The sequence below is a fragment of the Diadema antillarum genome, unplaced genomic scaffold (assembly GCF_040938485.1).
Source record: "Diadema antillarum isolate AM-2024a unplaced genomic scaffold, OU_Dant_1.0 scf00000017, whole genome shotgun sequence".
NCBI lineage: Eukaryota > Metazoa > Echinodermata > Echinoidea > Diadematoida > Diadematidae > Diadema > Diadema antillarum.
This window is the reverse complement of record NW_027270906.1, coordinates 3,347,358-3,375,081: the sequence shown is the minus strand read 5'-3', so window position 1 is coordinate 3,375,081 and position 27,724 is coordinate 3,347,358. Positions and strand designations below refer to the sequence as shown.

The 27,724-nt window shown below is 38.6% G+C and overlaps 2 protein-coding genes across 2 annotated transcripts in view; one reads left to right on the top strand and one right to left on the bottom strand.

Moving 5' to 3' along the window:
* The first annotated feature begins 103 nt into the window (after positions 1 to 103).
* Positions 104 to 12,972, top strand: LOC139726561 (cyclic nucleotide-binding domain-containing protein 1-like). Its single transcript, XM_071637555.1, has 13 exons — positions 104 to 236; positions 1,219 to 1,297; positions 1,980 to 2,122; positions 3,196 to 3,385; positions 4,042 to 4,190; positions 5,377 to 5,516; positions 6,177 to 6,238; positions 6,713 to 6,791; positions 7,382 to 7,514; positions 8,844 to 8,953; positions 9,957 to 10,107; positions 10,781 to 10,848; positions 12,456 to 12,972. The coding sequence occupies exons 1-13, from the start codon at positions 164 to 166 to the stop codon at positions 12,582 to 12,584; spliced, it is 1,506 nt and encodes a 501-aa protein (XP_071493656.1). The 5' UTR covers positions 104 to 163; the 3' UTR covers positions 12,585 to 12,972.
* Positions 12,973 to 17,405: 4,433 nt separating this feature from the next.
* The window catches only part of LOC139726552 (HAUS augmin-like complex subunit 4), a 29,606-nt gene continuing 19,287 nt past the window's right edge, over positions 17,406 to 27,724 (bottom strand). The window contains exons 4-9 of the mRNA XM_071637546.1: positions 21,744 to 21,881; positions 20,767 to 20,875; positions 20,165 to 20,301; positions 19,121 to 19,251; positions 18,277 to 18,345; positions 17,406 to 17,736 (exon numbers count right to left, since the gene is read on the bottom strand). Coding sequence (XP_071493647.1) covers positions 17,520 to 17,736; positions 18,277 to 18,345; positions 19,121 to 19,251; positions 20,165 to 20,301; positions 20,767 to 20,875; positions 21,744 to 21,881 — 801 coding nt within the window. The 3' untranslated portion in view covers positions 17,406 to 17,519. The remainder of the gene's footprint in view (positions 17,737 to 18,276; positions 18,346 to 19,120; positions 19,252 to 20,164; positions 20,302 to 20,766; positions 20,876 to 21,743; positions 21,882 to 27,724) is intronic.

Below are 27,724 nucleotides of genomic sequence, written 5' to 3'. Positions count from 1 at the left end.
TATTGAAAAATACATACAAAGAGTTCATAGTGAGTCTGCAAGTCAGACTAGCGCCTACGTTGCTAAGAACGCTGCGCTACTGCCGCATCGCCGCAGGTTGTAAAGAGAAGACGGTAGAATCCAGTTACACAGCAATATTTCAGTAATTTTCTGTTAGATCGACATGGCTTTGGTTCCAAAGGATAAAGGAGATGCCGTGTGGAGTAAACGAGATCGACAAAAAACACGTCACGAAGGTTTGTTGAGAGCTTACTGTTTAGGACAGTGTCCTATCTTGCCATTCTGCGAAAATGTACAGTCCCAGGCGTAAATGTTTGTGTTAGTACCAGTTAAGGCCGTTCTTGAAGTCACAAGGCAACGCGAACAAGGGCCAAGGCCAAGTCTTCTTCTTCTTTGTTACTGTCCAACACCCCTGTGTGCAGAGGCCATCCAGACAAGGGGTGCGCAGATGTTGGTAGCGTGGAGAGAGAAGTTAGAAGCTAGTTGCTTTGCTCTTGAGACTTGGATGTACACGTTGATAGGCCTCAGAGTGGAGGGTTGCTGTTTTGAAAGAATCCTTGTTTGTTTAATGTCAGTGACTGTCGGTGGTGCTGGTACAGTGGTAGTGCGTTCCAATCTGTGATAATACTTCTTGGTATGAATGAGCATTTGTTACAGTTTTTGTTTGTGGCAATTGGAATAGAACTTGTAGAAGGCGACCTCCGGAGAACCCTTCGGACTGTATGCAGGGCTTTTTGTACGGAGGTGGATAGGCGAGATGGATGTTCTCCTTCTTTTGAGATAGAGATGGTAGACTAGTCTAGTGTGAAAGTCACTAGCAGTGTGACTTGTGAATATTCCCAACTTAATGGTCTGTACGTTTAAAATCAAGAATAACAACGGAACAACAACAACATCAACAATGATAGCAGAAAATGAGGAAGAGCGCCAAATGGATAAATAATGCCCATCCTAAGAAATCTTGTTTCGAAGAATTCAATATCTGATATGATTGTATATTGACAATGTTTATTTGGTGCTAGTGTTACAATTGAGATTCTTGGATGCAGAAGTTGTAAAACAAAACTGAAGGTTTGGTTGTAATGCCTTTGTGCTGTATACCATGCAAACAATCTTCTTTCAATTTTTTTGTTTAACCATATTTTTTTCGCATAGAACAAAAGGCTTTCAAGAATTAACTGTAATCCATATTGTGTCTTTTTACCCTTTTCATTACAGTTACTACAGACACCGATGCTCCAGTGGTAGACTATGAGAAACTCAATTGGCTGTGTGAGTTAGATGGCCTGCGGTCAAGGTAGGACATGCAACTTGTAAAATATTCTGTAAACAGCATGTTTTTTTTCCCCCCAAACAAATGTCAAGATGTGTTTTTGCACTAGAAGATATCAGTAAAATTTACTTCTGCAGCTTGATTTTCATGAAGGGCCATTTTGTCATGATGATAATAGTTACAGTTTTGTGACATAGTGGTTGTTATGTAAGTTTGCAAAATACAAAATGATTATTTGTGGTGCCCTTGAATATCAATACTTTTTTTTTTGCAATAAAGCAATGCATTCTCCACTTATCTGAGCAAAAATAATCAATTTGCAAAGAATGTAATGTTCTTTCTGCACAGCTAGTGTTTAGGCTGGCATGATTATATTTGTGTTACGAGCATGCACTGATTTTAACTCGGCTGAAGTCCACTTTTTGATAGTTAGAAGTGCGTCCTGCAGGTAGTCATGCAGTTAGGTTGTAGAACTAAGGAAGTGGTATCAGACATAAATGACATAAATGAAGCTAAGAAACAGACATGAAATATTTCCTGCTCAGTGCTGGTCCATTCTGTAATTGATGTTATTTGTACTGGTGTGTAAAGATATGAATCTTACTGACCAAGATTCAAGTTACTAAAATGTATGTAGTTTATATGAAGAAAATTTCTTTGAAGCATCAAATTCTATTCTTGTTGACTGCTAATTTATTTAACATAGCATTGAGGGAGGACAGAGCTCTGAGGAGGCACACAGAACTTTCATGGCCAACTACAAGGATATGTTTGTCAGCAAGAAACCCAAGGCAGGAGGCACTGTTGGCAAAGAGGAGAAAACAACATCCAAGGGCCATGCACCAGCAGGTGAGGAATAGTAGTCATAGCAACAGTAGCCATAGCAACCAGAGTGGCATAGCTGCACTTCAAGTAAACAATTCATTCATTCATGCACAGAAGGTGGTCAATACTCGACAATGAGCAATTCACCTTGAATAATCGTGAGCTGATTGTTTGTGAAAAGTTAGGGATGTGAAAAACCAAGACATTTTTTGATGTACTTGTCATTGATATTTCAGGCTTTAATTTGGGGAAAGTGATGCAAGTTTGTAGTTTTGTGTAAGATATTCAAATCAAAGAATTGCAAATTTATCAATTAAGTCAAGGGAATTTGATTGATAGAAGGACTAGAACGAAATGGTGGATGAGACTCTGGATTTGTAATCAGGAGAACCTGCTAATCCTGATCCAGCTAATCAGATCTGGCTTTGAATCCTGCCCAGTGCAAGCATCCTATGATCATCATTTTATTCACAATATCCAGCTTAACCCATGTGTGATCATGGTTACCAGGTAACACTGGGGTAACAATGACAGCAAAGCCTGCTGGGAGAGCAGTGCAAATATTGCACAAGCTACTCTGGATACATAAGGCTATATCATCAGTATCATATTCTATTCTCTTAGCATTAATATGATTAATGAGTAACTTAACTTTTCTTTGTCTCTTCCTTTTTGTGCTTTTATTTCTTTTCTGTTTATGCTGAGAGAGGAATTTCTCCTGCCCTTTGAGCACTCAGACAGCGTGGTAAGGGATATTACAAATACCCTCAATCATTATCATCATTATTATGATGATGATGGTTGTCATGTAACATTACTGCAAAAGTGGATATTTTCACACGACTAATTTTTCGCGCGTGGCCGGGTAAGAAGAGTTTCGCGTGTTTTCAATTACGTGGAATCAAGACATCAACTACTGGAACATATGGCACGCAAAAATATTTGCGTGCTTTTATTTTCGCGCTAGCTTCTGGTTGTGCGAAATGCGTGAAAATTTCAACACCGCAAACATTTCCACTTTTACAGTATTACTTAAAGAAGTTTTATTACTGTGATATGGCATAATGGAGGATTTTATGATCTTTGTTATTCCAAAGGTTCGTCAGGACCCACAGTGGTGAGGAGTAAGAAGAAGAAGCATCCCAAGGAGGAGGAGGAGGTTGAGGACTCAATCAGCCATGACATCAGGGAGCACATGGCTAAGCTACACAAGGAGCGTAAGATTGTGGATCCTGTCATCATCCAGGCCAACAGGATCAAGGATCTTAGGACAATCCTCAAGAAGTTGTAAGTTCAGTCTCTCTCTCTCTCTCTTTGGCCAATTCTAAAGAGATATGGAATTATTTGAAATCTTCTTGATATCATCGATAAGTTTACGATAATCACAGGCAAGTTGTAATTGCAGACTTTGTTACAAAACGGGCACCTGAAGTCAATTATCCAGTCTTATTGGGATATATGGCACTCATGATTTACGGCAAATATATGTGTAGACATGTACATCAATTGTCAAACTAATGTCAGTCATTGATGTTAGTGATATATGAGAAATGTAGAATATTGCATTACCATATTTACCTGTCATGAAACATGGATTAATGTGCTCTTATGCAACAGCCTAGATGTTTGATAATTGAGAAGAAATATATATTACTGAGACAGTTTGCAACAGAAGCAACATATGCTGAGAAAGTTTTCATTCCATTATTCATATTTTCTGTGTGTATATCTCAACATAGGAAGTATGTAGCATGATGCCAATACAAGATGTACTAGACTTGTTCTAGATGAGCACAGCACTTGTGTTGTTTGGAAACAAACAACCTAAAGCCTTTCCATATATGTCCCTTTCTTCAAGTACTTGTGAAGGATGATTGCTTTATACATGATGTTTCTCTCTCTCTCTCTCTCTCTCTCTCTCTGTGTGTTGTGATACTTGGCAGGCCATATGAGCGCAAGGCTGAAGAAAACGATGTGGTCTTCTCACACCTGAAGTCATTTACGGAGCTGTCCAAACAGCTGACAAACACAGAGCTAAAAGAGCTGAGCACACTTGTCACTCTGGATGTATGGAGGGATGAAGGATACACAGGTAATATGACAAGTGTCACAGAAAAATATATGTCTATCCCTCCCTCTCTCTCCCTCTCTTTCTCTAACTTTCTCTATTTCTTTCTCACTGTGTTTTTAAAGGCAACTGCACAATATATGACTTTTGGTCTCACAAATGACTGACTTTTGATCTGAAATAAACAAGCGTGTTTATTCTGAGGCTATTCTGATTTATTTCAGATCCAAAGTTGGTCAATCGTATGACCAAGTTGTATAGTGTGCAGTGGCCTTTACTCTCTGATTGCTGCACAAAATGCAACACCCCTTCTGTGCAAGAAGGCCTCATGTGCAAGCGAGTCCAATATCTACCATGTTCCAATGTTCTCCTTGCCAATTAGCCCAGATAAGAGATAGGAAGCATGCACCATTGGAAATCCTTTGCACCAATATTGTATCATCAGTTGTGTTCCATCAACTGTCATATTGCTCCCAAGTCTTCCTTACATTGTGTGGACATCTTTTTCAGGGAAATTATTTCAGTGATAGCTTATCAAAAAGCTTAGTAAATTATAGCCAGATGCATTGGCAAAGAAACGGTTGGTGAGTCTTTGATGAAAATAAATATTACTTTCTTTAAATATCATCAATCAAAAGAGAAACCAAGTTTGTTCAGAATTTTAAGTTAACAATTGCTAGTAAGTAATGGCCAGCAGAAACAGTGCAAGAATGATAACCTGACAATGGCAAGGAGCAAGTTGAGAATTAAGAAGTATAATGTTATTGAAAACTTCTGAGCAAAGTTTGTTTTTAGTGAGGGGCTGACATTGTTCAGGCGAACATTAAAAGTGTTTGTCAGGTTGCCACAAAATTGTGAAGTTCTACGATGCATTTTGTGTCACAGAGTCTACATTCTACTATTTCATGACTACGTAACAGCTTTGAATCTGATGACTATGCCCCCGTGTCTTAGATGCAATTTTGGCAGATGTGTGATTATTTCTACTGCATGACAAGAGGGGTCCAGGGCTTCATTTCATAAAAAGATGATGTGACAGCAACTCTTGCTGGAATGGCAATTGCCATGGAAACAACAAGAATTCAGCTTCCTGATTGGCTGTTGCTATTGGAGGTTGCCATTCCAGGAAGAGTTGCTATCCTAACATCTTTTATGAAATGGGGCCCAGATGTCTATTGACTGATTTTCATTTTTCTTCCTTTTCTCGTAGTTTTTGCCAACAGCGGATTTTACATCGTTCTCAAAGGGAGTGTGGTGCCAGAAACAAGACCCTGGGTGAGATTCCGAGGGGCGGGCAAGGTACCCCTGTTGATCACAGATCCTACTCAGAGCAGAGAAGGATTCCCAGAGGTGAATATTGCAATCCCTTGTAATGTCTGTTTAAAACATAACTCCCAAAAGCACATCCTTGCTGACTGCCTGCAAAAGATAAGTGTCTTGACAAAGTCATATTATAATTTGCTCTTTCATGTTGTAAGCTGTGTAATCTAGGTACGAATGACAGCCCCTTCAGCTGTATTTGGACATGGCTCTCAGCACAGCGTATCTCTTCAGCAACTAAATGGCTGTTTATATCTGTTTTCTGCCAAATAAGCAGCATGTTTGTTGTCCTCAAGTGTTCCATATCTATTGACATTTATACAAAAGTCAAATTCTTCTTACAAGGACCTGGAGTCTTACTGCACAAAGTTCTTGTTTGTCTAAAATATGTCCATGTACTCAAAGGCCAAACATCTTACAAAACTCTATGCTTAGTATACAACTGAATGTATGCATTAAAACTTTGTACTTTCTCTACACCTTTGAAAGGGCCAAAAAACTTCGTTGCAATACAAATTTGTATGACTTCATAGTCTTCTGTGCTATCCACATATCAGGAATATCCACAATTCATTTGTCCCCACAAACAGCTGATGTTAGTTTCCTGGAATATTCTGTGCTTGAAAACCAAAACAGTGTACACAATCAATCACTGTTGTCTTTTCTTCTGCAAACAATATTCATGTGCAGCTCAATGTTGGGGACTGCTTTGGAACCCTGGAACGACTTGATGGTCCTGAAGCAAATAGCAAGTAAGTCCTCTGATGGGCAGCATGTTTATACAGCTTATTGTACCTCATTCCCAAATATAATTTGTGACTGTGTTTGTCTAACATGATGGATCACCTTGTATATTTGTACAGGAATTAATGTTGTAAAGTGGTACTACCCTTGTCTTGTATGTGCTTGCAACCATATTTTGAATAAATACAGACCAAAATTAAATTAACATGCATGCATAACTTGGAATTTGCTCTATATAATCCAGGTACTCTTTTTCTCGCTTTGATGTCATTGTGTTCAATGTAGCTCCATCAATGGATTAAAAGTCTGAATTTGTATTGATTATCAGTGAAAAGCCAAGGACTCGTGGGTTGTAAAAATAAAGATCTCAACTACTAGTAACTGCCAGCTGAATGGTTTCTGATATATCCCTTTCATTCTATTGCATATTTTAATTTCCGATTAGTTATGCCATTTTGTTGCATCCATGTAATTCCTTGCAGAGTTCTTACAGTGACAGTTGCCTCAGTTCCGGCAGAATTTCTTAAGATATCCAGCAATGATTTCAAGCGGATCACAGAGGTAGGTCCACCAACTCCTACACTTTATTTTGTCCTGTTCGAACTTCAACATTCTGAATATATTAGCTGTATTTCCAAACATAGGCCAGATTCACATGAGGATGATGGAAAAATTTGATTGTATGATAAGCATAGCAAGCAATCAGAAGATACATGAAATACTGGAATTTATTGTTAGCATATGTATAAAAATTTAGATTTATGTCACTTCTTTCAATTTAGAGTGTCATAACTGGGGTGGTTAGATTTAACACTTGCAGAAGTAGTGATGTCTTTTTGAGCATGTACAGCAAACAGATGCTTGTATATTTATATTCTTACTTTTATATATATTTGTATATTTATATATTTATATATCCATATATCTATATATATATAGTTATATACTTGTATATTTATATATTTATATATTTATATACATTAGACATATAGATTATGTGAGTGTGTGTGTGTGTGTGTGTGTGAGTGTGTGTGTGTAGTGAAACAAAAAGTAATACAATATGTACTTCAGTAATAGCAGGAATAGTGTGTCTTGTAAGAGACAAACAGATGATGTGTCACATCATTTCCTCAAACTTTTCTCTCTCCCAGCAAATCCAAGAGCAGGAGAACTCAGAGAAGATCAACCTGATCCAGTCCTGCAGGGCTTACCAGCTCTGGCCCAGACAGTCCCTTCACAGACTGGCCCAGCTCCTCGAATGGACCAGCTTCCCAGAAAACACAGGTATTTGAAGCAGGAGGATTAAAGGGGAAATCCAGTTAAAAGATAAGTTAGTTTAATAAAATAAGAGTAAAATCTTACGAGATCGATAAAAACTTGACTGAAATCGGATGAAAAATAAGGAAGTTATGAAATTTTGAAGTTTTGATAATTTCTGCAAAACAGTTCTTGTACAGTGGATATGCATATATGCACATGAGTGAGCTGACCATGTCATAACCTCACAATTTTCCATCGATCGTGTAAAAAAAATGACGAAAATTCAATGTTTCTGTCATTGTAGTCTGAAACATGATGTTATTCCTGGTTGAATAACTTCAGAATAGTGATCAGTTAGAAATATCAGGATTTGAGCCTCGGGCATATTTACTTTTGAATGAAAAACTGGAAATTTCAAAATTTTATGTACCGGTACAAATTATAATATATGGCAAGTTGTGAGGGGATGACATGCTCACACTGCCATTTATTCATATTGACCGTTCAAGAACTGTTTCCTTAAAAATTAGCCAAACTTCAAAGTGTCATAACTTCCTTATTTTTCACCTGATTTCAATCAAAACTTTAATGTTGAACTCGTAATATTTTACTCTTTCTTATCAGACTAACTCATAATTGGACTTGATTTCCCCTTTAAGCCACACGGGATCACTGTCTCAGATTTTCAGCAATATTGCATAATTCTTGCTTTACCCCTTTGTGCAATTCCTTCATATCATTCATGTTGACTTCAGTAGGCTGAGGAAAATGTACTGTCCTTGTTTTATGAAAATATGTTCACATTCTCATAACTTTGATGATCCCTCTACAATTCTGTTTGTTTGATTTCTGCTGTTCTATTTTGATTTGAGAGTTTATCAAAAGCCAATTGAAACATGTTGTGGTTCAACTGTATTGCATGTGATACGGTTTAATAGTCAATGTCGATAAAGATTTCTTGTTAACACTTGCAGTATAGTGCAAACATCCTGTTTTCTCAAACACTAAGATTAACTCCATTGCAGCCAAAGGCTAACTTATTGCACACAGTAGTGGAGGCACTCTGAAACAGCAGTATACACAAGGTTAAGGAGACCATACCATAATTAGAACATTGTCTTGAATAGAGGCCGTCATGGAAATGCAGCACATCAGTGAAACTGTGGTCTCTGAGTACAATATCATACATAGCATTCAATGGACATGCAGTATCTTTCAATATAGCATTGCATGCCGTATCTTAAAAATGCATTCAACAAGAAATTATGTATGTGGAAAGAACTGTTGTTGCAATGTGACGATAATGATGTCCCTTGTGTATTTCCCATGTATTTATCATTGTTTCTGCATCAGTGTTGGTCAGTGAGGGCTACCTGTGTCCATTCATGGGCTTTGTGAAGTCCGGCCAGTGTCATGTCCTCAGACATGTAGAGGTCAAACATCTCCTACCGAATGGAAAGGAGGTGAGTCAGCTGCAGTAATATCATCATCACTGTCTTCTCCTCCTCCTTCCTTTCTCCTTCTATCTCTTTGATATCTCTATACAGTGCACTCCCGTTATAACGAAATGCTCTGGACCGGCAGTTTACTTTCGTTATAACGAAATTTCGTTATAACCGAACAATACAATATATAACAAAACAAGGAAGCCAAGCATATATGATATTCTGTTTGTTGAATACTCGTCATACACTGGAAAGCTATATTAACAGTAAAACAAATAGTTATTCAATATCAGATTATTGTATTACAATAACGCAAGTTCCCCTCGGAAAATGCGTGACACACCAAGCGAACACACACTATAAATGCTTGTTCTGCTACGTACTAGTATTTTCGAAAGCGATCCTCAGTTCGTTATAACGGAGCACATTTCTTTTGTTTTTCTTTGTCAGTGGTGCACGGAAAAGACTTCGTTATAACGAAAATTTCGCTATAACCGTGTTCGTTATAAGCGAATTTTGTACCATAGACTTTAATGGTGATAATTTTGGGACCAGAAGTTTTACTTCGTAATAACGAAATTTCGTTATAACCGTGTTCGTTGTAACGGGAGTGCACTGTAGTTCCTGTCGCATGAACACAACACACACACATCAATCTATTTTGAATGAAAAATGTAGAGTCGAATTGTGCAGGTACAATTCATTTATGACATTCAAGGGCATATCTGGACTCAGAATATTTCAGTGCTAAACAGATTTAGAGATATTTTGGCTCTCTTGATCGCATTTGATGGTTTAGTGAAGTAAGAGATTTTCATACACTTAAAAGGATTGTATCAATGTTTCATATGTTTGTATCTCATTGAAATCATTAAGAGATAAGAAGTTAACATCACATCACACTCCCTTTACAACTTTGGCTCAAATAAAACTTAATGTCACATGTGTGGAGAGAACAGGAACATTTGATTAAATTTGGAGATACTAATACTGTTCTAAAATATTTGTCATGATGTTCCAGGAAAAGAGACACAAACAGGTTGTGATGGGGGAACTCTCTAAGGCAGAGTCCTTCGGGGAGATCAGCATCCTAAGGAATGAGCCCATCAATTCCTCCATTGTCACGGCAACCACTGTGGAGCTAGGTGTCATCTCATTGGAAAAGATAAATGGTGAGTCAACATTCCACTGATGAAATTCTCCTCTACCATCATGTCATCTGCAACTGCAAGGCATTCACTCTTTCCCTTCCTTTCTCGAGCAAAAGATATAAAGGTATTGCAAGGAAGTAATGTTGACTGCCCCTTCTCAGTTCTCATCCATTATTACTATTGGGATATCTTGTTTGGGACATTCCCTTATTATTTCTACTTTCACGATGCCAATATCTGGTGATGATAAGTATGGAGAAGGAGATACAAGTGACTCCCATAATAACAAAGTTCTTGGGACCAGCAGTTTTCTTTTGTTATACCGTAAAAGTGGATACTGTTGCGCTCAGCTGGGTAAGAAGAGTTTCGCGGGTTTTTGATCCTGCGGAATCAAGACATCAACTACTGGAACATATGGCAAGCAAAATAATTCGCATGCTTGTATTTTCGCGCTAGTTTCTGGCTGCGCGAAATGTGCAAAAACTTAAACACCACCAAAATTTCCACTTTTACAGTATTGAAATTTTGTTACAGCTGAACAAATAAAGTATATGAAGATGTTAGAATGATTTTGACACTTGAAGTTTTACTTGGTTGCAATGAAATTTCATTATAACTGTGTTCACTTTAATGGCAGGGTGGTATAGTTGCAATATACAAAGATCTAAAAATCATGTTTTCTTTTCCCTCACAGAATTGGATGAGACGACCAGATCCCTTCTCCTTCAGTCCAATGAGACTCTCTATGAATCCCTATCAGAGGTGAGTTTCTCACATCAGCCATGTCAACATTGTTTCTCACATCCCTTACCAACTACTGTCTCAGAAAGTGGGAATTGAGATTCATCAATTAAATTTATCCCCATTATCTTTGTGAGCTCGAGCTTGAGTGATCTCAGCCAAAAAAAAATTGTTCTTAATATGTCAAGTTAACTTTTCATAGTGACTATAAAGCAAATGAATTATAATTACACTGTGTCATTTCAGTAAGCCTTGATCGTACATGTATTTTGATTTCAGGAGCCCGAATGCATGCACTTTGCTAATGAGTGTTTCTTCCTGTCAAGGAAATTATTGTATATGCCATGTATGTACGTGGTCTTATTGTCTAAAATCAACTTCACTCCAAAATATTTTAAACTAGAAATGTCGCTACAGCGACTGGTTATACCCCCGCCAAACAACATTTCATAAGCTTTGGTCAAAAAACTGAGGAAGCAGTTAAATCCGCAAGATCTTTCCTTGATCTTCTGCCATTAATATGCCGTTACCATGGCAACGTACTTTCGGGTACTGTCGAAAAATGCGTCTTGCACATCTACAACCAAAGGCACACATCTGTACCAAGTTTCATGGAAATTAGGCAAAAACTGAGGAAGTAGTTTGCAACACAAAATTTTCCATCATTTTGGCTCATAGTATGTGAGCTGTTACCATGGCAACATACTTTTTGTCACTGTCAAGAAATGTGTCATGCTGACCTATATCCTAAGACAAACATTCAATATGAATTCCATGAGAAGTGGAAGAACACTGATGAAGCAGTTTTGCCATGAAGCATTTTGCCCTATATTTTACCAATAACATGCCGTTACCATGGCAACGCACTTTTTGCCACGGCGGAAATATGTGTCTTGCACATTAACATATTCAGATGAACATCTGTACCTAATTTCATAAAAATTGATCAAAAACTGTGGGAGGAGTTCGCGACGCAAGATTTGTACCCATTTTTGCCCATAATATGCCGTTACCATGGCAACGTACTTTTGGATACTGTCAAAAAATACGACTTGCACATCTACAACCCAAGGCACACATCTGTGCCAAGTTTTATGGGAATCGGTTGAAAACTGAGGAAGTAGTTCGCGACGCAAGATTTGCAACGGACCGACCGCCCGACCGACCGCCCGACCGCCCGACCGACCGTCCGCTGATTCCTATATACCCCCTTCAAACTTCGTTTGGCGGGGGTATAACAAATGAAATGTCTTATTATCTCAAGGGTGAGAAATCACCTACTTCGCTTCTTGAAGAGGAAAAGGCATATTCTTAATTCCTTAACTAGGGTTATCAATCATGGCTAACCGCTTGCATAATTCTTTCAATCACTCATTTGCCAAATATTGTACTTGCAAAATATGTAGTATTTACAGTATTGTTTTAAAAGAGACATTTATTGCTTGGTTCAAAGTAGGTAATGCAATGAATTGATTCATCAACCCCACAATTTGAAAACAAACAAGCAACAGATTTTTATGACAGTACACAGGTGTTGTAAGGTCTAAAGGAGTTTGTTTACATAAAAATCAGAAGTCATATGGAAGGCGCAAATATAACATTTACGTTTCTCTTTCCACCCCATGCAGACTGAGATCCACAGTGAATATATTGACCAAGAACAGAAGCGGGAATGGAACCAGTTCAAGCACAACGTCCTGGTGGACGTTATCAATGCCCGTGGCATCAGACCAGGCTACGGCAAATGGGCCAAGTGAGGGCGCCAAACACAGAGAGCAGACCGTCAATCGAAGCTTTCATTTGCATGACGTAACAGCTGAATGTTCTGTGACATGCCTCCTTCATCCCAATTGCAATACACTATGCATAGGCAGTGAATACTTTTATGCACTCTACATCTATGCAATGTTTATGATGTTCGACTCTACAGCAATAGAAAATTTCCCAATGTATGCAAACTTCAAGAACTTCCTGTTATAACCACACATGTCTGAGGTATGCTTGAGGCTTGCCTGACATGGCAGTGATTAATTATGCAAAATCAATCCTGCCCTTTAAATGGAACCATTTGCAGGAGATATAAATAGCTCAGTACAGTGGATTCCCGATATAACGAAGTGCTCGGGACCTGCAGTTGTCTTTCATTATATCGAAATTTTGTTATAACTGAACAAATAAACAATAAAGAACATGGAGCTGATAATGTTGGAGCCTAAATTTTTACTTCGTTGCGACCGGAATTTCGTACTATGTATTTGAGCCACAAACATCTGTGAGTCTATCAATGAATTGCTCTACTCAAAGACAATGCTATGCAACTAAGTGATCTTGTGTCTTTGCAAAACATGAACTTGATATGCAAATGCCGTGAAGTAGCAATATTACTATTCAGTAGCTCAACCTAACAGCTTGCCAAAGTTATTGGTCAAATGGGCTCTTACCAAACATGTCTTTGTGTCGTTGTGTTTGTCTGTAATCTAAATGCAAATAATACTGCTGTCAGCCTTTATTGAATTCCTTGGAAATGATTAGGTTTACTGCAGTACATGCACACATATGTGGTGTTACTGTTGTGGTGTTTGGATGTTCCTATTCAAATCATTAGCTGACTCTATGCTGTAAACCCAAACAATGACAATGTCTACATTATCTGAAAGAGGAGCTGTGAAACAACATGCATGTAAATGTATTGTTGCTAGGACTTTATGTATGATGAGTGATATGATGTGATAGTTTTGCTGACAACATTGTAACAGAGTACTGTGTATTGGTATTTGCTCAAATGCTAGATTAGTTATCACACGTTGTGCTTTTTCTTTTCGTTCAGGAAGACTTTATTGTACTTGGAAAGGAAATTTATCAAACTAAACATTGCTTGCCACGTGTTGTTTAGGGACCACAGAATTGGGATGACATCATAGTCCCATAACCACTGCCATTGCGTCTTTAAAACTGAACAATTTTCTACAGGTGTATTATGAAGAACAAAACAAAATGTTTGAGTAGCATTAGCCCCTTGGAGACTGAGACAACAAATAAACTGAGAAACAATATTGTAAAATTGTATATAATTATACAAAGAGAAGACTGCAAAGGAAAACAAAGAAGCAAAGAAATTGAAATATGCAAACATATTTTATTTTGTACATATTTGTGTATACTCTATGTACAGTCTATGTATATATCGAAAACACTGAGATTAGATCTAAGTAAAATCATGATAAAAGAGAGACTGAATAAATGTCAGATTTATTAACACCATGATAATGTCTATGCAATTGTTTCACGTCATTGCAGTCAATACTGTATGATAGATGCGATTGTTGAGCATGCATATCACAACTTGCATTATTCGTCATTATAATGTTATTAGACACTTATTCTATAGCTGAGGTGTGCAGTGCTGTGCAAATTGCAATCAAGCGGTCCATCTCGAACAAAAAAAAAAACACACACAAAACAAAACATACAGTGGACTCCCGTTATAAGGAAGTCCTTGGGACCGGCAGTTTTCTTTCGTTATATTGAAATTTCGTTATAACCGAACAAATATACAATGAAAATACATAGAGTGGATAAAGTTGCGGCCCTAATTTTTACTTCGCTGTAACCGGAATTTCGTTATAACCGTGTTCGTTACAACGGGAGTGCACTGTACACAGAAGGAATACATGATTGTAGCAAAACTCTCTGACTGAAGATTTAGCAAACTTGCTGGTTTGAATGAGAGTATGTGGCAAGCTTGCTTGCAATAACCTGCCACACAATGGTTGCTCAGGACAGTACATCCAGCAACTAGCCACAGACACGTGATCGATCAGATGTCGGTATCGTGAGGTGATATTGCTTGATATCAGCTATATGTGATAGGGAGAATTTGGTGTCAACTTTCACATCCTCTCCTACAGCACTCCTTGAGCACAAGATCGAGGATGCAGCCCCATTAGCACAAAGACCATGAGCAGTCCCCATCTACCTTCAAAAACCATTGAAACAGTAGTTAGACCAGTGTGTGGAAGAGGATATCTTGGAAACAATGCCTGAGGACCAACCAGTAACATGGTGTTCACTATTCAACAGCACACCCAAAGATGAACAACAACCACACATGATCAGAACCAGTGTTGATCTGAGAGTGGATAACAAGCAGATGGAACACAGCAGAATCACGCAAACACCAGTAGTTGAAGATTTCACCTGCACCTACAAGTTCCATGATTGCCAGGTCTTCTCAATGCTTGATATGAGACGGGAATACCACCAGCTTGTCCTTGACCCATCCCCAAGGGACATAGCAACCTTGACCCATCCTCAAGGGACATAGCGACCTTCAGCACACCATGGGGAAACATGAGACCAAAATGCCTCATCTTCGGAGCCAAATCGTCTCAGGATCTCTTTGATGAAACAATCTACCGCACATTTGGCGATATCCCCACGTGTCTGAGCCAAAGAGAGGACATCCTGATCGGGGGCAGGACACTAGAAGAACACAATGAGATGTTGAAGAGGGTGCTAGAAAGAACAAAAGATTTCAACATCACCTTCAACGAGGAGAAGTGTCAATTTGCAGCAGAGCAGTTGGAGTTCTATTGGTACCTCTTCACCAAGAACTGATTGAAGCCAACCAAGGACAAGGTGAAGGCTGTCAAAGAATGCCCATCACCAGAGTCAAATGAAGCAGTGCGGAGCTTCCTGGGCATGATTGGATATTTATCCAAATTCATCCCACACTACGCATCCCTCACAGCCCCTTTGAGAGAACTCGCAAAGAAGGATGTGAAGTACAAATAGGGGGAAAAAAAAAACAGACTGCCTTCGTGAAACTGAAGGACAGCGTTACATGTGACAATACAGTCACATACTTTGACCCAAAAAGAAAATCATCCTGCGCACAGAAGCAAGCTTCCATGAAGTCTTATCAGCTGCCCTGTTCCAAGAGACTGATAGAGGACTTCAACCAGTTCACTTCATCAGCAGAGCCACGACAGACGCTGAGAAGAGATACAGTCAAGCAGAGAAAGATGTGTTGGCCATCAGTTGGGGTAAAGACAGACTCGAGATGTACCTACTTGGAGCACCCAAATTCAAGATCATCACATCCCACAAGCCATTGCTGCCCGTGTTCAACAAGCCAACAAAGCAAATTACCACCAAGAATCAAAAAATGGGTGATGAACATGCAAGACATTGACTTTAAAGGGAAGGTAAACCCAAAGAACAATGAGGATTGAGTGAAAGCAGCAACATTAGTAGAACACATCAGTGACAGTTTGAGGAAAATCGGACAATCGATGCAAAAGTTATGAATTTTTAAAGTTTTGGTGTTGGAACCGCTGGGTGAGGAGACTACTGGAGGATATGACGTATGAGTGGACAACAATACAAAGAAAATATAAAGGAAATTCAACAAAAATTCACTTTTCTAGAATCATGAAAGAGCAATGGACCAACCGCTTTCAGAAAGCAGGGGGAGTAATTGCTACCCTTAACATATGTCAATATCAAGTTGATGGAATTTGTAATTTTCATGAAAAATGGACTTTGGCACAATTTTCTTTATATTTTCTTGGTATTGTTGTCCACTCATACGTCATAACCTCTAGTAGTCTCCTCACCCAGCGGTTCCAACATCAAAACTTTAAAAATTCATAACTTTTGCATCGATTGTCCGATTTTCTTCAAACTTTCACTGATGTGTTCTACTAATGTTGCTGCTTTCACTCAATCCACATTGCTCTTGGGGTTTATCTTCCCTTTAAACTCGTGAATGAAACCACCTTGCAAAGAGCCAAAGTAAAGGTTCAAGAAAATGTATACATTCTTGGCCTGAAGCTGTGAGTTGTGTCGCGTGCTAAAGGAGAGGATGTGAAATCAACAAGGATGCCCAGCAGATATAAGACAGCAGATTAATTGCCAGGGGGCTTGCAAGCTTACATTTCTGCAGTAAGGGATGCTCAACCTTCCAGAAACCTTTCCACTGACACAAGGGTGAAGGGAGGAAAAATTAAAAGCAAGAAATAATCAGATCCAAAGCTTGGTAGATTTGATTGGCAAGTTAGCTACATATCTCAAGATATCTCTTAATGGGAGTGAATAAGAGTTTCCTTACATTTACAGTCCTATCGACAAATTCAGATAAAAAGAAAATTGCTTTGCAAAGCATTTTTGACTTAACAATCTTGTATTTACAACAGGTGACACATAGAGTGTGTATTGGAAATATAATGTCGTCATACATCACCACGTAGAGTGTGTATTGGAAATATAATGTCGTCATACATCACCACGGAGCACTAGGGAGATGGTCTGGGGTGGTTTGCAACACTGGTTTCAAATCTCAGTACTGAAAAACATCAAAGTCTTCTGGTCCAGAATTTCCATCATTTGCACGTAATCGCAGTCTAGGACACCATAACTTCTTCTTATTCACAGCAGAGTGACCTCATAACAGGGCCTGTCTAGACAACCACATTGCTATGCTGTCCAAGTTATTTGATGTATTACATCATGTGTATTACATATTTCAGATACACATCTCATAAATGGTCAAATAACTCTTAACGATTTCCCTCGATGAAAATCATGCAGTCACTAGTTTCGACAGCTATTATTCATGTCCCTAAAAGTGCACAAGTTACGCTGATCGAAAAGATGTCAAAAAAAAAAAACCTCAGCGCTGGATACTATGCCTATCTGAGGGTCATAAGATCACCGGTGTTCTCTTCCGCCAGACTCTGTCTCAGCTCCCGCAGTGCCCATCTCTTGTTGTCGATTGCCGACCTCAGCTGCTGGTACTCGGTCACGAGTTCATCGAAGCCCATGCCCAGCGCCTCATAGGACCGCAGTGCCTGGGCATGCCTTGTGCAGTCAGTCTCTCTCTCCTGTATGGCGCCCTCTAGATGTTGCCTGTTTGCAGAACAAAATACCACCATACAGGATGAGAATTTAAGCCACTTTTATCTTCGACACTGCAAGCTGAATATCTTCTTGTAGAAGATTGTTATCATCAATGGAAAGAATATATGAAAGGGGCTGTTGTGAATTAAACAGAAAAAAATCCTTGGGCATTTAAAAGATAGGTGCAACAACAACAAAAATTATAAAATGGGCTTTAGAATCTCTGCAATCTGATTGGTCAATTGTCATGCATTCGATTTTACTGATCCACACTGAGCCATGCGTCCGGTAAAATCCAAACGCATAGTGTTATAGGTGTACCGGATGCATAATGGGGAAAATGGTTGTATTTCAAGAATTTACGGGCCCATTGAGATGCACAGGCCTATTTCGTGGATCAGTGAGAATTGGATGCTCTCGTTTAACTTTGGAACAGTCTAAAACCCACTGCTGCGCTCGTGGGTTTAAACAGTTTCAAAGTCAAACTCGTGCATCAAATTCTCACTGATCCACTCTGTCCTGTGTATCATCTGTATACTAACAAGTTACCTTGCAACTTGATGAGCCTTCACAACTTCTGGTGTATACGTGCTGCAGAGAAGTTTGGCTTCAAATACTCTGTTGGGATAGCAAAATGTGCTGAATTAGATGACGTGCAAATTACACGATATGCAAAAGCATGATGAGTCTTATGACTGCTGATCATCAGTGAGTGGACAAACAGTAGCCATGTTTACAGTCATGCTATCCATGATAGCCAAATTAACTCCTCACTACGAACTGTATTCACACATTTACATAAAGTTCAGGCAGCTCAGTGCAAATGTAAATGTTTGCTCCTTTTGTTTAGAGATGAGATCGCTCATCACTTTGAATGTGCAGATCCATAAACTATGAAGGCAGCATGGAAGTGTACAAATATTAACAGGGATGATAAACTCCACAGGGATATATCAATGAGAGGTGATTACAATATCATTGAAGATATGTTAGTTTACACCGCTAGAACAAATAACTGCTTTGTTAAACTATCTCTCTCACTCAAGCTACTATTCATGCTTTAACACAGACATAACTGCATGTTGGGTTCCTCATGTTGATGCAAAATATGGTGAGAAAAGCTACTGTAATGGCGGCCATACAATGTGAACCGCACAACTTAATGAAATACATCCCGCAGATTTGCTCTCAAACTGAAAACAGAGCATACAATTTTTCTTACTTTTCTCACACTTCCATGAATTATGCATTTTGTGTAAAGGGTAATAGGTTCAGAATCAGACTCAAAGAATGCACAAAAATATTTCACTTATCTATTTATAATGATTTGCTTCCCCAAAGTTAGGTAAAAGAGGCATGAGAAGTCAGTCTATTCTAGATTCTGGATTCTTACTTGATTTTGAGATGCATGGCCTGACATCTGGCACTCAGCCAATCTGTGGTGATGCTATCCCTGTCTGCCTGAAGACGCAGCCGGTGATTTGTGATCAACTTCTCCAGCGTGTGCAGTGCTTCTTTCAGCACCTGGAGAACAAAGATAGGATTTTTAGCTGAGATGACACACATACTCGCACATACACACAAAAATGGTTCCATCAGCCTCTGAAATACTTGTCAAATACAGGGGAGAATTTATAGCAAGGCTGCGGGACTGCCGATTGTACCTTGTTATAACTGTTACCTCATAAATGTATTAGAATAGATAGCACTTATCTCAGTAATGAAAATTTAGGACAATACACCTTGTTAAATGCAGTACTACTTTGCAAGCAAGCTCATTATGAGGGGGTCTTCCTGTGTTCTCCATAACTTTCCAATTGGCTATTCCTTATGTGCACACAAAAGCACTGAACTCAATGTAAAGATATGGTAATTAACATAGCAAAAATACAGTCGTAAATTGACACGATCCAAAATATTCTTAGATATTTTATTATTATTAATTGCGCAATTGAAGGGTTTTATTTCTCCTACGTGCAGGAAAGCAGACCGACAATCATTCAGTTCCATTCATCTCATGATAAACTTGCTAACCGTAATACTAATTAAAACAGCAGGTACAGTGCACATTGTACAGTGCCCATTATAAAAAACATGGTTATAATGAAATTCCTGTTACCATGAAATCACAATTCAGGTCCCAAAGTTATCATCTATATATCTGTATATACAATGCTCTTTGGTTCTAACAAAATTTTGTTATAACAAAAGAAAACTGCCGGTTCCAAGGACTTCGTTATAACTGGAATACACTGTACCAAAGAGGTTTGGCATTGGGCTTTGTGCCACAGAAAAATATGATGCTTGTGTTCTCACTGTGCACTATGGTACAAACACATCTCATCTCAAAGGTGACATATATTTACAAACATGAACTAGCATAGTACACCATTGTCCAGATTCCTCCCCCCCCCCCCCCCAGCAATCCTACACTCACTTGGTAGTACTGCCAGCATTGCTTGTTCCTTAGCAACCGGTCAAGCTTCAGCTGCCGTCTCTCATCCTCCAGCTTGGTCTTCTCACTCCGCAGGACGTCCGGCAGCTGGGTGGCCTTGGCAAAGGTGAGATCTTCACCTGAGGAAGACATTTTGAAGTGTACACATTCACGTGTTACTATATCCTGTCTCATTTCAACAAATCATTCTTCAAAAGGAAGATTTCAGAAGTAATTAAATCTGCTACCATGTTTCACCAGGATCATTTAAAATTCTACATATGTAATAGAATTCTATGCATTACAACATCTACATTTACTACAAGGGCATGATAGCATGGTGCACTCCTGCTACAATGAACATGGTTATAACAAAATTCCCATTAAAATTAGTGTTAAACTTTTTATATCAATACAAGATATTTACCTCCAGAACTTTCAGCTGTTAATGCTACAGCCTTAATCAGTGGAAAGACCCATCTTTGCCTCGATCATGTGACGAGATCAAACGTTTAACACAAATTTCAGTTGAATTTCCAATACAGATGAGCTTCTACTCTAAATAAAGGAAAACATATGTTAAAATGCTTATTCCAAGTGGATACCTGCAGTGGCATTTGATTCTGTCTCATGAAAGGACTGAATCTCTTCACATTTCTTCCGTAGGTGGTCCTCCATCAAGGGTATCAGCTGAGGTTGCAACATCGACACAACCTGCAGGCAAACAAAATGTTTTCATGAACTGCATCACAAACTGATGGATCCAATGCTTTTACTAATGCAACATGCATGCTCCAAATCATTTACAACAGAGACAAGGGCATGAACACAAAGTGTCTCAGAAATTATATTTCTGTGGTAAGGTGTATTTAATTTTTTTTTTTTTCACTACGATGTTTACTCCTTATAGATGGTGCATAATGTGACAATTAAAAAACAAAAATATAATACACTATCATTCAAGTCCTTTGAAATTTCATATATAATTGATAATTTCAGTGGCAGAATTTTCAAATGCCTTGAAATGTCTAAATGATAACTAATAATTCTTGAAATGGAAATAAATTTGACAGGAGCACTCTGCCCTGTTATTAAAGGCTACATGTACCACAAATAATACTGTAACGTTTTGGCCCACGCCATGAAATAAAGACTCCAACCCCAAGTACCTCTGGAATGGGAGATTCCCCCACCTGGATCCCGTAGCAAACAGGAGACTCAGATCTGAAAGCCCAAACATGCATACAAATTATTATGTGCACACAGCACAAATCAAGAGCGTGAAGCACAACATCCCTTGCAGGAAGTCCAGGACCCATTTAAGGACCCCGGAAGTTTTAGGGTTATAGATGCTCTCTGGGGCTGTCTCAGCCTTATTTTTTTTAACCTACATGCATATGACAAAACTAAAATTTGGCTGGATAAGGCAAAATCTGAAGTAGAAGTAACACAACCAGAGTAGGAGAAATTCAAGCTCATGCAGGAGAGCAAGAGATTTTGATAAAATGGCCTCAAAGTTGGAGAGTTGGAGTCTTTGTGGACAACTCAGCAAAGGTATGTCATGACTGGATACTCGTCTGACCTTCTTCTGATGATGCCCGGCAAGGAGCTTATCTCTGTCCAGTCCAAGAAGTGTCACATTCTCTTCATCCACCGGTCTGCTGTGCAAGAAATCACAAGCTTCTGCTGTTCCTAGACATCGCTGTACAGCCTCATAAAACTGAAGATAGAGAGAGAAAAATATGTGTCTCATGAATGCAATTAAACTTGGGGAGGTATTCAGGATTGATACAGTGCACTCCCAATAAAAGGAACACAGTTATAACGAAATTCCGGTTACAACATAGTAAAGATTCAGGCCGCAACGTAATTTGCTCAATGTTCTTTATTGTTTATTTGTTCGGTTATAATGAAATTTAAATATAATGAAAGAAAACTACCAGTCCCAAGGACTTCGTTAAATAATGGGAGTCCACTGTGTGACATTTTGTGTGCTACAAAAACAATGAACTTGTATCTCATTAATATGCATACCTGCCAACCCTGAGACTTAATGGCCCGAATTCACAAAGGTGGTTTCAAATGAAACTACGGTTTCTAGAAACCATGGTTTTTAGAAACCATGGTTTCGAGTCTGCGATTCACAAACAGTGGACTCAAAAAACCACGGTTTCATTTGAGTCCACGGTTTGGAACCATGGTTTCAACAGTGGACTCAAATGAAACCGTGGTTTCAACAGTGGACTCAAATGAAACCGTGGTTTCAACAGTGGACTTGACCTCAGAAAAGGGATTTCCCCTATTTAATATTACACTGAGCATGCTCAGTACAGTACACACCTGGCATTGTGTTGTTGTTGTGGTTTTTTTTTAATATGAAAAACATTAAAACATGTAAAACATATCTCCCTCCCCTGTATGCTGTTGCTGAGTCTTATGTATGTTCAATGCAATGCAAATACATGTACACACACACACACACACACACACACACACACACACACATTGGATGGAAACTACTGACCCTGACCTGGATGACCACACTCACGTTGCAGGAAGGATTCAACGTTCATTTGATGAAAATTGGTTTTCAAATGGCTGAGTTATCAAAAAAGCAATAATAATAAAAGGTGATAGACCACGCCTTTTATTAGGATCTCTTTGTTTCACCTTGTTTTTGGATATCTCAATCATTTCAAAACCGATTTTCATCAAATAAACTTTTCATTCCCCTTAGAATTGTATGCTCTTTAACATCTCATAGAGCGGTTTCTGAATATCTTTCAAACATTAAAAGCTAAATCCTCACCTCAACCAGAACTGTACAGTCAGGTTAATATACAAAGTATGTAATTACAATTAAAAATACATCAGACATGGTCTCACAAAGTATGCACATAGTATGTACTGTAAAAAATTCAGTCATAAATGACGATTTTTAATCACCGACCATCCAATGGCCTGACAATGTACTTTACAAATTTGCAAGTACATGTATGACTCGCGTGACAGTAACAGTGTATACCTTTGTATTCATTCATATCCATTTGCTTAAATAATAGAAACAATGCTACTACAGTGTATTAGGATCATTTCACTGGTACTTATGAAGGTACATGAAGTTATCAAATTGCAGAAAATATTGTGCAGCTGATGGATTATGATGACTGTTACAAAAAAAAAAAAACAAGGTTTAACAATGTCGACCACAATTTAACTCTGTCGAAAAATAACAAAGTTGTCAAACACAAAAGTACTGCATGTACATGACTTTATTTATCGCTATACATGTGAGATGTTAAGAGAGTAAAGACTCCCTGAGCCTACTTGAGATGTTGGATTTTAAGTAACTTGTCTCAGTTCCAGCAGGATGGTCTCGTTCAACCTTCCTGTGAACATCATTATCATATTCAGCCCATCCTCCTCTTGGCCCCCAAACAATACATGACACAATGTATCAAGTATCCCTTTTTCCCTAACAACATGAGTGGGCCACTAAAATCCTTCAGTTTTGGACACGTGACATTTTGATAGACACCCAGACTGACTACAAGTGCCCAACCACCTGTCTTCGTATACCGGGTAGCCCTGAATAAGGCCAACAACAGTTTATCCAGAGTAGCCACAATTAAGTAGCCACAAGAGTAGCCACAATTTAAGATAGTAAGATTACCACTTATCAAGCCTGGTATAATGTTTCCCTTGTCCAATGGTCAGTCCAGATGAGAAGGTGGTAACTGTGGGAATACAGTTCCTCAGCATTATCAAATGACCACAGCTTGCCTTTTTACATAACCTCCTGTCAAAAACATTTTCTGCTCACATGTATGTCAGGACATTCTTAATTAATTTACCTTATCTAAAGTCTTGTATATTGTCCAGACCTAAATAATTCTATTGTTCATTCCCAATGTTTAACTGTATGGTTTTTACCTTCTGAGCAGTCACAAGTATATGATATGATCACATAATTTTTGATTAGTGACAAATCCTTATTACTAACAACATAATAATGTACTTTGTCACAATGGCATTACAATGTACAGTACGTTAGCCATGTTCGGTAGTTTTATCCTCTACTACACTAGTAATGTGTTAAATATTTAGAAATATACTAGAAATGCAAGACAGTGAGATGGAAAATACATGAACATGCAAATATAGTATCTGCCAACTTTCCTGAACTACATGTAGTACAGAATAAATCCTGATAAAATGGCATTATTATAAAGAGAGAGAGATGACTGTCAGTGTCCCCGGATTTAATCAACTGTAGCCATCTGAGATTTTTCTTATGCCTATGAAATGTGGAGAGACTCTGTGGCTTATTCAAGCTTAGGAGACACTTTCTGGGATATTTGGATAGACATTCTAGCATTCTCTATCTGAGGTGGCTTTTGGTGAATTGTGTGATTTTAACAATTTCCAAAGTCATAAGCCACTTACACGTATACAGGATTATTGTCACTTTTTGACACGTCTTGGCACCTGGCAAGGATTGTCAATGAGAGTAAACTTCAGTTCGATCTAACCAATCACCTTCAGCCTTTACATGACATTGCAATGTTCATGTCTATTCATAGTTTACTATTTTTGGCAATTTCACTAAGAATGTGTTAAAGGGATGGTACAGTATTGATGGAGATGAAAATTGGGCTTTAACTTTTTTGCGAGATACCAAGAAAACACTTACGAAATAGTACAGAGCATACCATTTTAAGAGGAATTCAAAGTTTATTTGACAAAAATCGGGTTTGGAATAGCTGAAACATCAAAAAACAAAGTAAAACAAAATGATCATAATAAAATGTAGGTCCCACACTTTGTTAGGATCACTCTGTTTTGGATATCTTGGCCATTACAAAACCTATTTTCATCAAAGAAATATTGAATCCCTCTTGGAATTGCATGCTCTTTCATATTTCATAAGAGGTGTCTCACTATCTCACCAAAAAAAAAAAAAAAAAGATAATAAAAACCTGAAGTTAAAGGGACGTATTCCAGACAATTTTCATAATTTCACATCATGTAGTACATATATCGACTACTCAGTACTCCATGTATAGATTTGTGGAATTTGTTGTCGTTCTTGAGCAGAGAAACAATACTTTGAGAAACCAAACAAATTACACTGAACAAGGATGATGACATAGGAGGTTCACATACGGTATTTCAGAAATGTATCAGTGTAATTCCATTACAATACCGCTTGATTGCGAGTTCACCTGTGAATAATCTATGAATGCCTTCTTCTTTTGTTCTGCTTCCTTGAGCCCCAACTCATGCATTATTATGGTGACTCTGCCATGTCATCATCCTTGTTCATTGCAATTTGTTCTAAATTTTGAAAATATTCTTGTTCTTTACCCCAATTATCACAAATTCTAGAACTCTGTCCTCAGTATTACTAATTTATAGTTGTTCAAATATAAAAATCTGAAAATGATCCGGAGGTCTCCTTTAAGTCTCCACCAAAACTATATAATCCCTTTAAATATAACTGTTGTACACCGTACACACTTAACTCAACATTAATTCAATGGGGTCTACATGTATATCCACTGTTTATATTGTATATATGCATATACTTTTGGGGGATAAAGTAAACCAGTTGAATAGAAAAGGGTAACTATTTATTTAACAGCATGTATTCGATGATCAAACAACATGCTTCATTGTTACTAAGCCGGTTGAAGAAGGCAGAAATGATGTATGGTGAAAAACATCCTGTCATCCTACCAAAGGATAGCCACCTCTCGAAACTTGTCGCCTTACACTACCATCGAAGAACGGCACATCAAGGAAGGAATCTAACCATCAATGCTATTCGCTCTGGTGGTTATTGGATCACTGGTTGCAGACGCATTGTCTCTTCTCTTATCAGCAAGTGTGTTCACTGCATCAGATTCCGAGGCAAGCCAAGAGGACAGATGAAAGCCAATCTACCACAAGACAGAGTAGAACCTTCACCTCCTTTCACATACTGTGGACTCGACTGTTTTGGTCCCTTCACCATCAAGGAAGGGAGAAAGGAGTTGAAGCGATATGGACTCATTCTTACCTGCATGTCAATGAGGGCTGTACACATAGAAGTGCTAGATGACATGTCTACTGACGCATTCCTCAATAGTTTGAGATGTTTCATTGCAATCCGAGGAAACGTTCGCCTCATTCGTTGTGACCAAGGATCAAATTTCATGGGTGCAAAGCACGAACTAAACAAGGGCCTTTCTGAACTGGATGAAAATCAAATAGCTACCCAGTTACTGAAGATCAATTGTGAGTTCAGGATGAACCCGCCGGCTTCGAGCCACATGGGAGGAGTCTGGGAGCGGCAAATCAGGAATGTCAGGAACGTCCTGAATGGTATACTTGATCCGTCGGGCACTCTACTCTCAACTTCTTCTCTGCGAACGTTCCTGTATGAAGCGATGGCAATCATCAACAGTAGACCTCTGACCGTCGAAGATCTGGAGTGTCCAGACGGCCCACTCCCATTGACTCCCAATCATGTCCTGACAATGAAATCAGGTCTCGTATTACCCCCTCCAGGACAATTCGTGAAAGAAGATCTCTATCTCCGAAAGAGGTGGAGGCGTGTCCAACACTTAGTCAACCTCTTTTGGGCACGCTGGAAGAAAGAGTATCTTCACACCCTACAAGCAAGAAAGACTTCGTCACAGCCACAGCCAAACATTGAAGCAAACGACATTGTCATCTTGCAAAACGAGAGTCTCTGCAGAACGGACTGGAGAATTGCCAAGGTCATTGAGACCATCTCCAGTGATGATGGTTTGGTTCGAAGAGCGACTCTCCTCATGGCAACTCCAGATCTAGACGAGCAAGGCAAACCACTCCACAAAAGAAGTGTAATCGAACGACCTGTTCACAAACTGATCGTTCTCATCAAAAGCTCAGAATAGTTACTGACTATGTTATATTTTTTGAAGGTTTTCACAGTACTTTGCTGTGGCATATTGATTATTATTGTGATATACTTCGCTATTGGTTTGGTATCAAACCTTTGTTTACACAAAATTAAATGTATAATAAAGTGATTAATGTGAAATAAAATCATAGATGATTTTGGGTGGGAGTGTGGCAGCAGTCCCCAGGTTGCTGCCATGGCAACAGTTACTCTCCCTGGCGGTATTGTTAGATGCGCGTATTGCCCTAGAATACGCTAGGCGGTATGCTTTGATTATTGTATGCGCGCAGGCGCTTCCCTTTGATCTTGTAATGGTAACCAAATAGTAGAATGATTTTATATGCTCAGATCAGTTTCACGTCTGTAGCTACTACAGAAAACATCGAAGGTACATTCAGCAACGAAATCTTTAAAGGAAAAGGAATCAAAGTCAACGAACCATAAACAAGCTGCTTATATGTGATATAATGTTCACCAAAGAGGTAAGCAATTTAAATATGATTGTATTAAGTTTTATATACAATATATATGTGATTCTTATGATTATAGTATTTTATATGTTTGTACATAGAGGTTAATATTTAACAATGAATATATTGTGAAGAGTTATCGAATTAGTATTGATGTTACTCTTT

Bases quoted from the DNA above. Each gene is read 5' to 3' on its own strand.
- LOC139726561 (XM_071637555.1), top strand. From the start codon at position 164: ATGGCTTTGGTTCCAAAGGATAAAGGAGATGCCGTGTGGAGTAAACGA. The intron at 237-1,218 runs GTTTGTTGAGAG...TTTTCATTACAG, and splicing joins ACAAAAAACACGTCACGAAG to TTACTACAGACACCGATGCT. The intron at 5,517-6,176 runs GTGAATATTGCA...ATTCATGTGCAG, and splicing joins GCAGAGAAGGATTCCCAGAG to CTCAATGTTGGGGACTGCTT.